Source organism: Anomaloglossus baeobatrachus, chromosome 6, assembly GCF_048569485.1.
Source record: "Anomaloglossus baeobatrachus isolate aAnoBae1 chromosome 6, aAnoBae1.hap1, whole genome shotgun sequence".
Lineage (NCBI taxonomy): Eukaryota > Metazoa > Chordata > Amphibia > Anura > Aromobatidae > Anomaloglossus > Anomaloglossus baeobatrachus.
The window spans coordinates 510,446,831-510,460,144 of record NC_134358.1 but is presented as its reverse complement, the minus strand read 5'-3'; the positions used below and the strand labels follow the sequence as shown (position 1 = coordinate 510,460,144).

The 13,314-nt window shown below is 42.9% G+C and overlaps 1 protein-coding gene across 3 annotated transcripts in view; it reads right to left on the bottom strand.

Annotated features, from left to right (window-relative positions):
- Window positions 1–13,314, bottom strand: part of WDR37 (WD repeat domain 37) — a 223,964-nt gene that overhangs the window by 4,175 nt on the left and 206,475 nt on the right. For all 3 annotated transcript variants that reach the window (XM_075316757.1, XM_075316759.1, XM_075316758.1), the window contains 2 exons: window positions 11,024–11,158; window positions 2,506–2,620 (listed from right to left, as the gene is read on the bottom strand). In XM_075316757.1, the coding sequence (XP_075172872.1) occupies window positions 2,506–2,620; window positions 11,024–11,158 (250 nt within the window). The remainder of the gene's footprint in view (window positions 1–2,505; window positions 2,621–11,023; window positions 11,159–13,314) is intronic.

The window sequence follows — 13,314 nt, the reverse complement described above, 5'->3', positions numbered from 1 at the left end:
AACAAACTAGAAAATGTATTTAATTTCTTCCTACAGATGGTAAAAAAAAAAAAAAAAAAAGCATAATCCAGCCCCCACCCACCAAATAAAAGACCATATATAAATTCATAAAAAAAGAAAAAAAAGCGTATCAAGAAATTACAGAAATATAGTCATGAGAAAAGAATACTAATGTACCCTCTAATTGAATTCTATGCTGTTACATATCAAGACATAAAAAAAAATCTAGACCTTAGTATATCTTAAAATAAGGTAAATTCAACTACAAATGAAAAGTAACAAAAAGGACAAATTATTCTGTTAGTATTGATATAAAAAACCCACAGAAGTAGGGTAAGTTCACACAGTGCGTTTTTCGCAGCGCCACAAAAACGCAGCATGTCAATTATTCCCGCGTTTTTCACTGCGCTTTTCATCCATTGAGTGCAATGGGATGTTGAAAGACGCAATGAGAAACGCAAATTGTTATTATAGCTGCGTTTTGGTGCGTTTCTAAGACCAAAAACGCAGCTATAAACGCAGGAGGTGGGTAGTAAAGTGACATGTACAGGAAGAGGATTCCTTCTGTCAGTAAACACAGAAGCGTGAATCCTCCCGGTACCGTCACCGTCGCTTCCACCTCCGGTCCTGTGCATGTATGCTGCCGTGCGGCGCCATGTCTGGGCGGGAGGTGGAAGCGGGCTGCGAAAACAAAAAAGTGAACAGTAGAAAAAAAAAAAAAAAAAAGTTATACTCACCTGTCTGCAGCCTCCCGGTGCTATGCCCGCTCCCATCTCCTCTCACGGTATCGCCGCTCCGGCTGTGTGCAGACGGCTGGGACACCTCCGGCTCCGATAGATGCAGGACCTGGCGATGGATCACCTGATGCAGTCACCTGACGCATCAGGTGATCGTAAGTCTCGGGCTGACTGTTATCAGCGGATGCGTCAGGAGACTTCATCCCTGATTACCGGCAGCTGATGCAGCGATCGGACAGGATCAGTCTCCCGCCCCATCGCTACAGGAGCTGCCGATAATCAGTACATAAGTGAGTATTTTTTTTTTTTTTTTTGCACCGATGCATCTGCTGATTGTATAAACGGCTTTTATACAATCAGATGATGTGTGATGTGCTTCAGCCCCTAGAACCTGACACATCATCTGATCGCTTTGCCTTCCAGCAAACCGATCAGATGATATTGGATCCGGATTGGACGGCGCGGGACCCTTGACCCAGGATTACTGCGGAGGGGGCTTCTTTATTTCAATAAAGATGGAGTCACTAATTGTGTTGTGTTTTATTTCTAATAAAAATATTTTTCTGTGTGTTGTGTTTTTTTTTAATCTTTACTAGAAATTCATGGTGGCCATGTCTTATATTGGTGTGACACCATGAATTTCAGGCTTAAGGCCAGCAATACAGCTAGCCCTAACCCCATTATTACCCATTATTACCCAGCGAGCCACCCGGCATCAGGGCAGCTGGAAGAGTTGGATACAGCGCCAGAAGATGGCGCTTCTATGAAAGCGCCATTTTCTGGGGTGGCTGCGGGACTGCAATTCACAGCGGGGGTGCCCAGAAAGCATGGGCACCCTGCACTGTGGATTCCAATCCCCAGCTGCCTAGTTGTACCCGGCTGGACTCAAAAATTGGGCGAAGCTCACTTCATTTTTTTTTTAAAATTATTTCATGAAATAATTAAAAAAAAAAAAAAAAAGGGCTTCCCTATATTTTTGGTTCCCAGCCGGGTACAAATAGGCAGCTGGGGGTTGGGGGCAGCCCGTACCTGCCTGCTGTACCCGGCTAGCATACAAAAATATGGCGAAGCCCACGTCATTTTTTTTGTTTGGGGGGGGGCAAAGAAATCCTGCATACAGTCCTGGAAGGAGTATGCTGAGCCTTGCAGTTCGACAGCTGCTGTCTGCTCTCCTGCATACACTATTGGATGGAGGATGCTGAGCCTTGTAGTTCGACAGCTGCTGTCTGCTCTCCTGCATACACTATTGGATGGAGGATGCTGAGCCTTGTAGTTCTGCAGCTGTCTGCTCTTCTGCATACACTAGTGGAGAATGAAGACCACATTGAAGAAGGAAATGACATCAGACCTTTTTTTTTGTTCACTGATAAAAAACGCATAAAGACGCAGTGAGCAAAAACGCAGCAAAACGCAGCAAAAAAACGCACCAAATCGCGGCAAAACGCATGCGCTTTTTGCTGCGTTTTTTTGCCGCGGGTGCGTTTGTGCGTTTTTTGCCGCAAAAAACGCACAAAAACGCAGCGTCAAAAAAACGCAGTGTGTGAACCTAGCCTTAATGTGTTAAAAATCTCACTGCTTCTATAGGCATTAAGAGGATAGATAAACAGTTTATCAAGGGCATCTGATTAGCCGCATCTGATTGCTGGTTATCATCAACTGTGGCCACATCCATAAAAGCAGAAGTTTTAGCAGCTTGCTGGTCTGGATCTGTAGTAAAGCGATGTTTAAACATTAACAAGTGAACGACTTTTATATAAACCCCACTCACCTGTCTATTGCTGCGAGGAAGACGAGCTAATCTTACTCCAGACATATCAAACAGCCGAACCTGACGATTGTCATGAGGAAGGGCAATGATTCTCTGCCCGACAGACACACTAATCCTAAAAAGAAAAATATTAGAATGTTAGCAATTTTCAAATTTTTGGATGATTGTTTGGAATGCAAAGCGGAAAAGAAAAATAATAAATTAGTGACACATTATGCAAATTTTTATTGAACCTACAACATCCATGTTGATATCTGAACACTTTTTCCCCATATTTCAGTGATGTATCTCATTGGAAAATCACAGTGAAAAATGAAAGACTGTGTCTAAAACTGTGGTTCTGTGCGAGCATCTAACGAGATCAATAAAGGCTTAATTCATTATCTAGTAAAGAATATTTTCTACAAAATATAAGAACTTTCTTCTCTCAAATACCTTATGTTGGCAATAGTGCACGTGAGAGGCACTATTGCAGACCGCTGTTCCCTGCTCCGCGACCTCGGGGATCCGGTGACCTCACGTTAAGTTCCGGACACGTCACATCCCTGCGGCCGGCCCCTGTGGTCCTGAGTCATGGAGCTGTGGGTGATGTTTCACCGCTCATCACAGCCCAGTGTGTCGCCTGCTGCAGCGCTTTGCTGTGAGGGAGGAGGGAGCAGATGGGCTGTGACAAGCGGTGAAACACCACCCACAGCCTATCACTCATTGACACTGCGGCCAGCCGTGGTGTCAGGCACTTGATGCGACTTCACCGGATCGCCGATGTCACAGAAGCCTGAGGTCACGGAGCGAGGTAACAGCAGTCTGCAATAGCGCCTCCCACAGTCACTATTGCCAACATAAAGGTATTTGAGAGAAACATTGTTTCTCAACATATCGATCTAGACAATAAAAAATATGGGTGAACCACCCCTTTAACACACAATTGTTATTTACACAACTTGACCCAGAAAGACAAATTGACAGATTCTTCAAAGATAAGCTACAAATGAGGTTTAAAGCTGTAAAGAGTTTTGTGCACAACAGAGTTGCGCAAAATTTTCTGCAACTTTTGGAGCTTTGCCACCAGCTTGAATCAGGGCCGTCAAAATGAGGACCTACTGGAGGAGGTGGCAACGCCAGCCCATCCATTTTATCAAAGTGTTGGCATTTTGTACAGCAGAAATACTACACCAGTCCCACACTGAGGTAGCATTTTCGCAGCTGGCGCATGTCAATCTGGAGATGATTTATTAAGTGGGGTACACCTCAAAATGAATTTGGCACCTTGTACTCCAGTAAGACTTGCCACAATGAGTTTATGGTGGACCCTATTGTGAAATGACAATTTTTTATTTTTCTAAAGGTGGACTTTGATGGATTTTTCATACAATGTTAATGTGTGACATAACCTAACAGGACACGAAAGAGTCCCAGAGGACATCATGAGAGAAGTTGTGTAGGTATGAAGAGAGGGCAGCTTGGGAGAGGTTGTGTAGGTATGAAGAGAGGGCAGCTTGGGAGAGGTTGTGTAGGTATGAAGAGAGGGAAGCTTGAGAGAAGTTGTGTAGGTATGAAGAGAGGTCAGCTTGAGAGAAGTTGTGTAGGTATGAAGAGAGGTCAGCTTGAGAGAAGTTATGTAGGTATGAAGAGAGGGAAGCTTGAGGGAAGTTGTGTAGGTATGAAGAGAGGGCAGTTTGGGAGAAGTTGTGTAGGTATGAAGAGAGGGCAGTTTGGGAGAAGTTGTGTAGGTATGAAGAGAGGGCAGTTTGGGAGAAGTTGTGTAGGTATGAAGAGAGGGAAGCTTGAGAGAAGTTGTGTAGGTATGAAGAGAGGTCAGCTTGAGAGAAGTTGTGTAGGTATGAAGAGAGGGAAGCTTGAGAGAAGTTGTGTAGGTATGAAGAGAGGGCAGTTTGGGAGAAGTTATGTAGGTATGAAGAGAGGGAAGCTTGAGAGAAGTTGTGTAGGTATGAAGAGAGGTCAGCTTGAGAGAAGTTATGTAGGTATGAAGAGAGGGAAGCTTGAGGGAAGTTGTGTAGGTATTAAGAGAGGTCAGCTTGAGAGAAGTTGTGTAGGTATGAAGAGAGGGCAGTTTGGGAGAAGTTGTGTAGGTATGAAGAGAGGGCAGTTTGGGAGAAGTTGTGTAGGTATGAAGAGAGGGAAGCTTGAGAGAAGTTGTGTAGGTATGAAGAGAGGGAAGCTTGAGAGAAGTTGTGTAGGTATGAAAAGAGGGCAGTTTGAGAGAAGTTGTGTAGGTATGAAGAGAGGGCAGTTTGGGAGAAGTTGTGTAGGTATGAAGAGAGGGCAGTTTGGGAGAAGTTGTGTAGGTATGAAGAGAGGGAAGCTTGAGAGAAGTTGTGTAGGTATGAAGAGAGGGAAGCTTGAGAGAAGTTGTGTAGGTATGAAGAGAGGTCAGCTTGAGAGAAGTTGTGTAGGTATGAAGAGAGGTCAGCTTGAGAGAAGTTATGTAGGTATGAAGAGAGGGAAGCTTGAGGGAAGTTGTGTAGGTATGAAGAGAGGGCAGTTTGGGAGAAGTTGTGTAGGTATGAAGAGAGGGCAGTTTGGGAGAAGTTGTGTAGGTATGAAGAGAGGGCAGTTTGGGAGAAGTTGTGTAGGTATGAAGAGAGGGAAGCTTGAGAGAAGTTGTGTAGGTATGAAGAGAGGTCAGCTTGAGAGAAGTTGTGTAGGTATGAAGAGAGGGAAGCTTGAGAGAAGTTGTGTAGGTATGAAGAGAGGGCAGTTTGGGAGAAGTTATGTAGGTATGAAGAGAGGGAAGCTTGAGAGAAGTTGTGTAGGTATGAAGAGAGGTCAGCTTGAGAGAAGTTATGTAGGTATGAAGAGAGGGAAGCTTGAGGGAAGTTGTGTAGGTATGAAGAGAGGTCAGCTTGAGAGAAGTTGTGTAGGTATGAAGAGAGGGCAGTTTGGGAGAAGTTGTGTAGGTATGAAGAGAGGGCAGTTTGGGAGAAGTTGTGTAGGTATGAAGAGAGGGAAGCTTGAGAGAAGTTGTGTAGGTATGAAGAGAGGGAAGCTTGAGAGAAGTTGTGTAGGTATGAAAAGAGGGCAGTTTGAGAGAAGTTGTGTAGGTATGAAGAGAGGGCAGTTTGGGAGAAGTTGTGTAGGTATGAAGAGAGGGCAGTTTGGGAGAAGTTGTGTAGGTATGAAGAGAGGGCAGTTTGGGAGAAGTTGTGTAGGTATGAAGAGAGGGAAGCTTGAGAGAAGTTGTGTAGGTATGAAGAGAGGTCAGCTTGAGAGAAGTTGTGTAGGTATGAAGAGAGGGAAGCTTGAGAGAAGTTGTGTAGGTATGAAGAGAGGGCAGTTTGGGAGAAGTTATGTAGGTATGAAGAGAGGGAAGCTTGAGAGAAGTTGTGTAGGTATGAAGAGAGGGAAGCTTGAGAGAAGTTGTGTAGGTATGAAGAGAGGTCAGCTTGAGAGAAGTTGTGTAGGTATGAAGAGAGGGAAGTTTGGGAGAAGTTATGTAGGTATGAAGAGAGGGAAGCTTGAGAGAAGTTGTGTAGGTATGAAGAGAGGTCCGCTTGAGAGAAGTTATGTAGGTATGAAGAGAGGGAAGCTTGAGGGAAGTTGTGTAGGTATGAAGAGAGGTCAGTTTGGGAGAAGTTGTGTAGGTATGAAGAGAGGGCAGTTTGGGAGAAGTTGTGTAGGTATGAAGAGAGGGCAGTTTGGGAGAAGTTGTGTAGGTATGAAGAGAGGGCAGTTTGGGAGAAGTTGTGTAGGTATGAAGAGAGGGCAGTTTGGGAGAAGTTGTGTAGGTATGAAGAGAGGGCAGCTTGAGAGAAGTTGTGTAGGTATGAAGAGAGGGAAGCTTGAGAGAAGTTGTGTAGGTATGAAGAGAGGGCAGTTTGGGAGAAGTTGTGTAGGTATGAAGAGAGGGCAGCTTGAGAGAAGTTGTGTAGGTATAAGGCAATGAGCTTATCCATGGAAGAGAGCTTGGGAAGAAATTATTAGTAGAAATAATTCACATAGGTGCATAGGATTAACTGAATTAGTGACCAATTATAAGCATTTGTACAAACTGATTTTGGGTACAACTATACTTTGTTTCTTGCATATATATGATTACAAGTACATTTGTAAAGTTATTTTTTTCTCACGCTCATCAATATAACAAACAAAAAAGGTTCTAGCAAATACTGAGCAGTCATCTCAAGCGCTAGTGATAAATGGAAGACCTGGTAATGGCAACCGCAGCACATTACGCTAATGTCTCAGCTCATTCACTTGTCCTATTTCACACTTGTGAATTCTTGGCCGAGAAGAGAATGAAGTGTATTCAAATTTTATTTCTATAAAGCTGCAGACTGAATCCATGTTGCCTTCTCTTGCAGCACTGAAAAGTGATTACAGTTTGTCTGGAACCAGTGAAGTGAGGATTGATGATTACAGAACAATATCATAATGTATTCCTACACCCTGGGATAAGGAGGGCCGAGGAGCCGTACAATGGTGCAACGCAACAACAAGAAATACAGGCAAGCCCCTAACGGGTTACAGGACAGCACCAATGTTATCGAGAATCCCCCTCCCCCAAAAATTAAAAATATTTATTAGTGGGAATATTTTATAGCAACCAGTAAACCAACACTACCGCGTCTGACAATTTATGGGTAGCTTGGAAGGTCTTATGGCACGGGAAACTATGCCCATACTTAGGGCGTATACTATAGGACCATGGGCATGCACCTTTTCCCCCATAACAGTAGAAAAAAAATGAACCTCTTTATTACAATTTCATTTTAGGTGAGTAGTCCAGGGGGGGCTTTGCCTGGTAACACAGGAATTGTTAGGCCCCTTGACAGCTGTCGAAGCAGGTTTTATTCATGTAGCAGAGTAGGGGGGGAGCTACTACAGAGGTCGCTTTGACATGGCAGTGGGCTTATGCATTTTGATCAAAAGGTTAATTAAGAAACTCAAGCTCATTTTGCATAGCTCAAGATCAATGTATAATATTTGGACGTGTTGTCCATGTTTTTTCCCGCCATGTCTATGTTCCTTGATAATTGGGAGGGCGTACTGAATAAATCATTAAAGGGAATCTGTCACCAGGTTTTTGCCACCTAATTTGAGCAGCATAATGTAGAGACAGAGACCCTGATTCCAGTGATGGGTCACTTACTGGGCTGCTTAGTGTTTTGATAAAATCACAGCTTAAAATCAGCAGTAGATTATCATTAGAGGACTACTTGCCGTGCTGCCAGGTAGTCCAGCATATTCATAAGATCTGTATAACTGCTAGATCTGCAGCAGAGAAAACATTGATTTTATCAAAATGACAGCAAACAGCTTAGTAAGTCACACATCGCTGGAATCAAGGTCTCTGTCTCTACATTGTGCTGGGGGAGATGGGGAAAGCAATAACCTGGTGACAGATTCCCCTTAAAGAAAATCATCACTTTAAAACATGGTGTCTGAGTTTCTGGTCTAAATAAATCAAAATTATGGAGTAGAAATAGCTGAACAGATTAATGTATATAGTTTGTAGAAAAAGTAAATATACAGTGCCTTGCGAAAGTATTCTGTCCATTTGAATTTTTCAACCTTTTCCCACATTTCAGGCTTCAGACAAAGATAAAAATTGTAATGTTATGGTGAAGAATCAACAACAAGTGGGACACAATTGTGAAGGTGAACGAAATGTATTGCTTATTTTAAACTTTTATAAAAAAAAATAATAAACTGAAAATTGGGGCGAGCAATATTATTTGGCCCCTTTATGTTAATATGTTGTAGCGCCACCTTTTGCTGCGATTACAGCTGCAGTCGCTTGGGGTATGTCTCTATCAGTTTTGCACATCGAGAGACTGAAATTCTTGCCCATTCTTCCTTTGCAAACAGCTGGAGCTGAGTGAGGTTGGATTGAGAGCGTTTGTGAACAGCAGTTTTCAGCTCTTTCCATAGATTCTCGATTGGATTCAGGTCTGGACTGTGATTTGGCCATTTTAATTCCTGGATACGTTTATTTGTGAACAATTCCATTGTAGATTTTGCTTTATGTTTGGGATCATTGTCTTGTTGAAAGACAAATCTGCGTCCCAGTCTCAGGTCTTTTGCAGACTCCAACAGGTTTTCTTCAAGAATGGTCCTGTATTTGGCTCCATCCATCTTCCCATCAATTTTAACCATCTTCCCTGTTCCTGCTGAAGAAAAGCAGGCCCAAACCATGATGCTGCCACCGCCATGTTTGACAGTGGGGATGGTGTGTTCAGGTGATTAGCTGTGCTGTTGCTTTTACACCAAACATATCGTTTGGCATTGTGCCCAAAAAGTTTGATTTTGGTTTCATCTGACCAGAGCACCTTCTTCCACATGTTTGGCATGTCACCCAGGTGGCTTGTGGCAAACTTTAAATACTTTTAGAAATGGCTTTTCGTGCCACTCTTCCATAAAGGCAGATTTGTGCACTGTACGACTGATTGTTGTCCTATGGACAGACTCTCCCACCTCAGCTGTAGATCTCTGCAGTTCATCCAGACTGATCATGGGCCTCTTGGCTGCATCTCTGATCAGTCTTCTCCTTGTATGAGATGAAATTTTTGAGGCTGGCCGGGTCTTGGTAGATTTGCAGTGGTATGATACTCCTTCCATTTCAATATGATCGCTTGCACAGTGCTTCTTGGGATGGTAAAGTTGTGGAAATCTTTTTGTAACCAAATCCGGCTTTAAACATCTCCACAACAGTATCACTAATCTTCTCCACAATAGTATCACGGACCTGCCTGCTGTGTTCCTTGGTCTTCATGAGCTATTTATGCTTAAAACAGGACACAGACTATCACAGAGCAGGTGCATTTATACGGAGACTACATTACACACAGGGGGATTCTATTTATCATCAGTCATTTAGGATAACATTGGATCATTCAGAGATCCTCAATGAACTTCTGGAGTGAGTTTGCTGCACTGAAAGTAAAGGGGATGAATAATATTGCACGCCCCAATTTTCAGTTTTTTCTTTTTTACAAAAGTTTAAAATAAGCAATAAATTTCATTCACCTTCACAATTGTGTCCCACTTGTTGATTCTTCACCATAACATTAAAATTTTTATCTTTATGTTTGAAGGCTGAAATGTGGAAAAAGGTTGAAAAATTCAAAGGGGCCGAATACTTTTGCAAGGTACTGTATATTGTCATTAATTAAAGGGAACCTGTCAGGTGCAATATGCACCCAGAACCACAAGCAGTCCTGGGTACATATTGTTAATCCCTGCCTAACCGTCCCTGTATACACTAGCATAGATAGAGAGATCTTTAGAAAAAGTATTTCTAAAGATCCTTTGATATTCTAATAAGTGCGGGGACTAGTCGCAAGGGTGTGATTATCCCCCAACTAGTCCGCCCTCTTGGCATGTTAGCACGCCCACAGGGGCATACTAACATGCTACTCAATGCCCACTGGCCAGCATCATCAGCAATGATGCGCATACCTGTGTCCATTGTCATCGGCTCAGACGTCGAGCGTAGGATCAGTGTGCATGAGCAGAATGCCCGACACTTTTGGTCATGCGCACTATGAAGCCGGGTGTACGCATCCCGGCTTCAGTAAGGTCTAGTGTGCATGACCGGAAGTGCTGGGACTTCTGATCAAGCGCACTGATCCTAAGTGGTAACAACTGACACAGGTACGTGCGTCACCACTGATGACCCTGGGCAATGGGCATTGAATAGCATGTTAGCACGTGCCTATAGGCATGCTAATATGCCAAGAGGGCGGATTAGTTAGGGAAAATCACACCCTTGCGACTAGTCCCTGTGCTCAATAGCATATCAAACGATCTTTCAAAATACTTATGTATGTTACTAGATACAGGGACAGTTAGGCAGGGAATAGCAATATGCACCCAGAACTGTTCATGGCTCCGGGTGCATAGTGCACCTGACAGGTTCCCTTTAAATACTTTGCTCCAGGTTGAGGAGTCCAGGATTTGGCCCTCTACATGCAGCTCCCCAGGATGTGTGCAAACAGGGCTCGTTCACAAGCGGCATCTTTTTTTTTTTTTTAACCACAAAGATGCAGCGTTTTTGTCTCAAAAAAAGCACCAAAAACGCACAGGCGGCAAAGATGCATCAAAAACCGCAATGCATTTTTGACTTGTTTTTACCGTGTTTTGCCCAATGTGTTTTTAAGTCAACTCTATTGACTGGAAAGGGCTCAAAAACGCTGGAAAATGGAAAGAGAATTGACATGCTGCATCTTGGGTGGATCTGCAAAAACACAGCCAAGATGCAGCCAACAAAAGATGCCCAGCAGCAAAATCGAAATCTCAGACTTTGCTGGGGGAAGGAAATGCATGCATTTTGGTGCATCTTTGTGACCTCAAAAACGCACACAAAAACGCAGCAAAAGATGCCCTGTGCGAACTTAGCCTTAATCTCTGCGTAGGACTCTAGCACAAAAATCAGGGATTTCAATGCATAAAATACATGTAAGACTAAATCTTTTCCTACTAACAATACCCTATATAATCTGCTCCGCTCCTCCTGCTGCCCACAGATAGGCTACAAATGTCCAGATCTACGACATACCTGTTCACAGCAGAATCTGTTCGGATAGTGGCGATGGGTGATCTCATATTCTTTAAGTCCCAAACTTTCACAGTACGGTCGTCACTTCCCGACACGACGTTGTCCCCCACCGTGAATACAGCTGAGGTCACAGTGCTGAAACAAAAATTTATATAGGTAAAACTTCAGCACCAGAGAAAAACACGTCCATCCCCACACCCAACACAAAATAGTACGAAAAGCAAAACAGTAAAGAAAATGACAGTGAAGAACCAGCAGCAAGTGCTACCATTTAGTAAGATCTTTGCCGACAGCTGCTACTGGAAAATTCTGCCATTAGATCTAATATGTAGACAGGTTCCGGATTATATAGACGATTTATAAAGAGCATTGATTTTTATTAACTATATGTACACGTCTGTTAAACTAGCAGGAGATACGCAGTGTGTTATCCTGATGGGACTAACCGTGAGATGTTATATGTTGGGTTGACTTTTAAGAAGTCCTTAGGCTGGTGATCAGCTGATAATCGGGGGTCCAGGTTTTTGCTCCCTCAGTGATCTGTTATGTCCAAATGAGTCATCTGACTCCACAAATGAGTCATCAGCTGACGGACATTAGAAAGGAAGTCTGTCTATGTAATATACCCCCCCCCCCACATCTATATGTCATAACAGGACATGTGTTTGTGAGACAAGCCCTTTAAGAGGTTGTCCACTACATGGACAACTACTTTTCAATCCCTATGCTTCCCACTCCGTACAATAATAACACCTATACTCACCTTCAGTGCTGTTGCAGCAGTGTTGGCACTGCCTCTCCTGGGGATTGCGAGACATTATGTCACGTGATCCCTGAAACCAATCAGCAGCCACTTCAGTCTCCCCTCCTTCACACAAATAGGACATTTGGAAGAAGTGAGAGGGCTGTTGCAAGTTCTTACTTCCTCTGGATGTCAGTAACATTCAAAGTAAGTAATAGTGAAAAGGCCGTTGATTGGCTGCGGGGATTGCATGACATAATTTTCACACAAGTCCCGGGAGAGCCCATGCCACCACCTTTGGAACGGCACAGGCATGGGAGGAGAGTTTAGGTGTTATTTTACTGGGAGGAAAAATAGGGATAGAGAAGGGGTTGTTCGAGTAATGGACAACCCCTTTAATATTTTACAGCTCTAAACCTTAGCAAGTTTGTTTTTTTTTTACATTAAAAAAAAAACAAACCACTAATATTCCTCTTATACTAGATTTCCATATATTGCACTTTTGATGATTTTACTGATAGAACAAGCTACACAATGACACCGATACATCACCAATGTGGGGGCTTTTGGGGACAAGGTTAAATAAAAACCCGAGTTTCGATGTACAGCTAGCAGCTTAGACACCTCTCCTAACAGAATTGTGCATACGGTTTAAGATGAAATTTAGCCTACTTAGAGCGGAAAAGGAAGGAAAAAAAAAAAAAGCACATTTTCTGTACGAAAGCCATCACATTAATTCAGGTTTGTCAGCTTATCCTTCCAGTGCATTTGATTTCCTGACACATGCCTTAGCAGGGGTCATGCACATCTATTTCTGCGAATTTTGTAATTTTAATTTAAAATGTCAGTTGTTTCTGTCGTTTCCCCGGTACTGCGGGAATTTGATTTCATGTTCCATTCAGTCTGCTGATTAGAGATTAGCACTATCCAGGTCACAAAGGCCCAATTTACGCAAGCCCTCTTAATTTAAATTGACATCAAATTAGGTTCTAATTAGGACCTGACCATACTGCATTAATGAGAAAGTTGCTTAATGTAATTTCAGAGAGCAGCAACAATCCACAGAAAATGATAGGACAACTAAACACTCCCTTTAACCCTGTGTATACATCGGAAAGGATTTATCTGGCCGTCCGTTCAATAGCGGCTGTAATTATATCTTTACCCCTGTCGTGGAACGCGTTCAATAGACGAAAATGCTGCAGAATCTGTCACCTGCTTTATATCGTCATCCTGGAGCCAATGACAGCAGCGAAAAGATAAAAAATGAATATGGCAAACTCTTTAAGCTTTACATTTTTATGATTTTCTAAAACATCCTTAAAGGGGCACTAACGTTACAACAAAAGGGAGGAGGCAAAAAGACTAAATACTAGCTACAGTTCCCATAATATTAGGTTGCTAATCAATGACTTATATTATCCATTGTTTTAATGGATGTTTCCACTTTATCTCCTTTTCCTACGTTTAGGACGTTAGGCCGCGTTACGCGGTGATTTTGGGCAAGGCACAAGTACTGAGCAGGTTGCAATGAGACCCCTTCCATGTA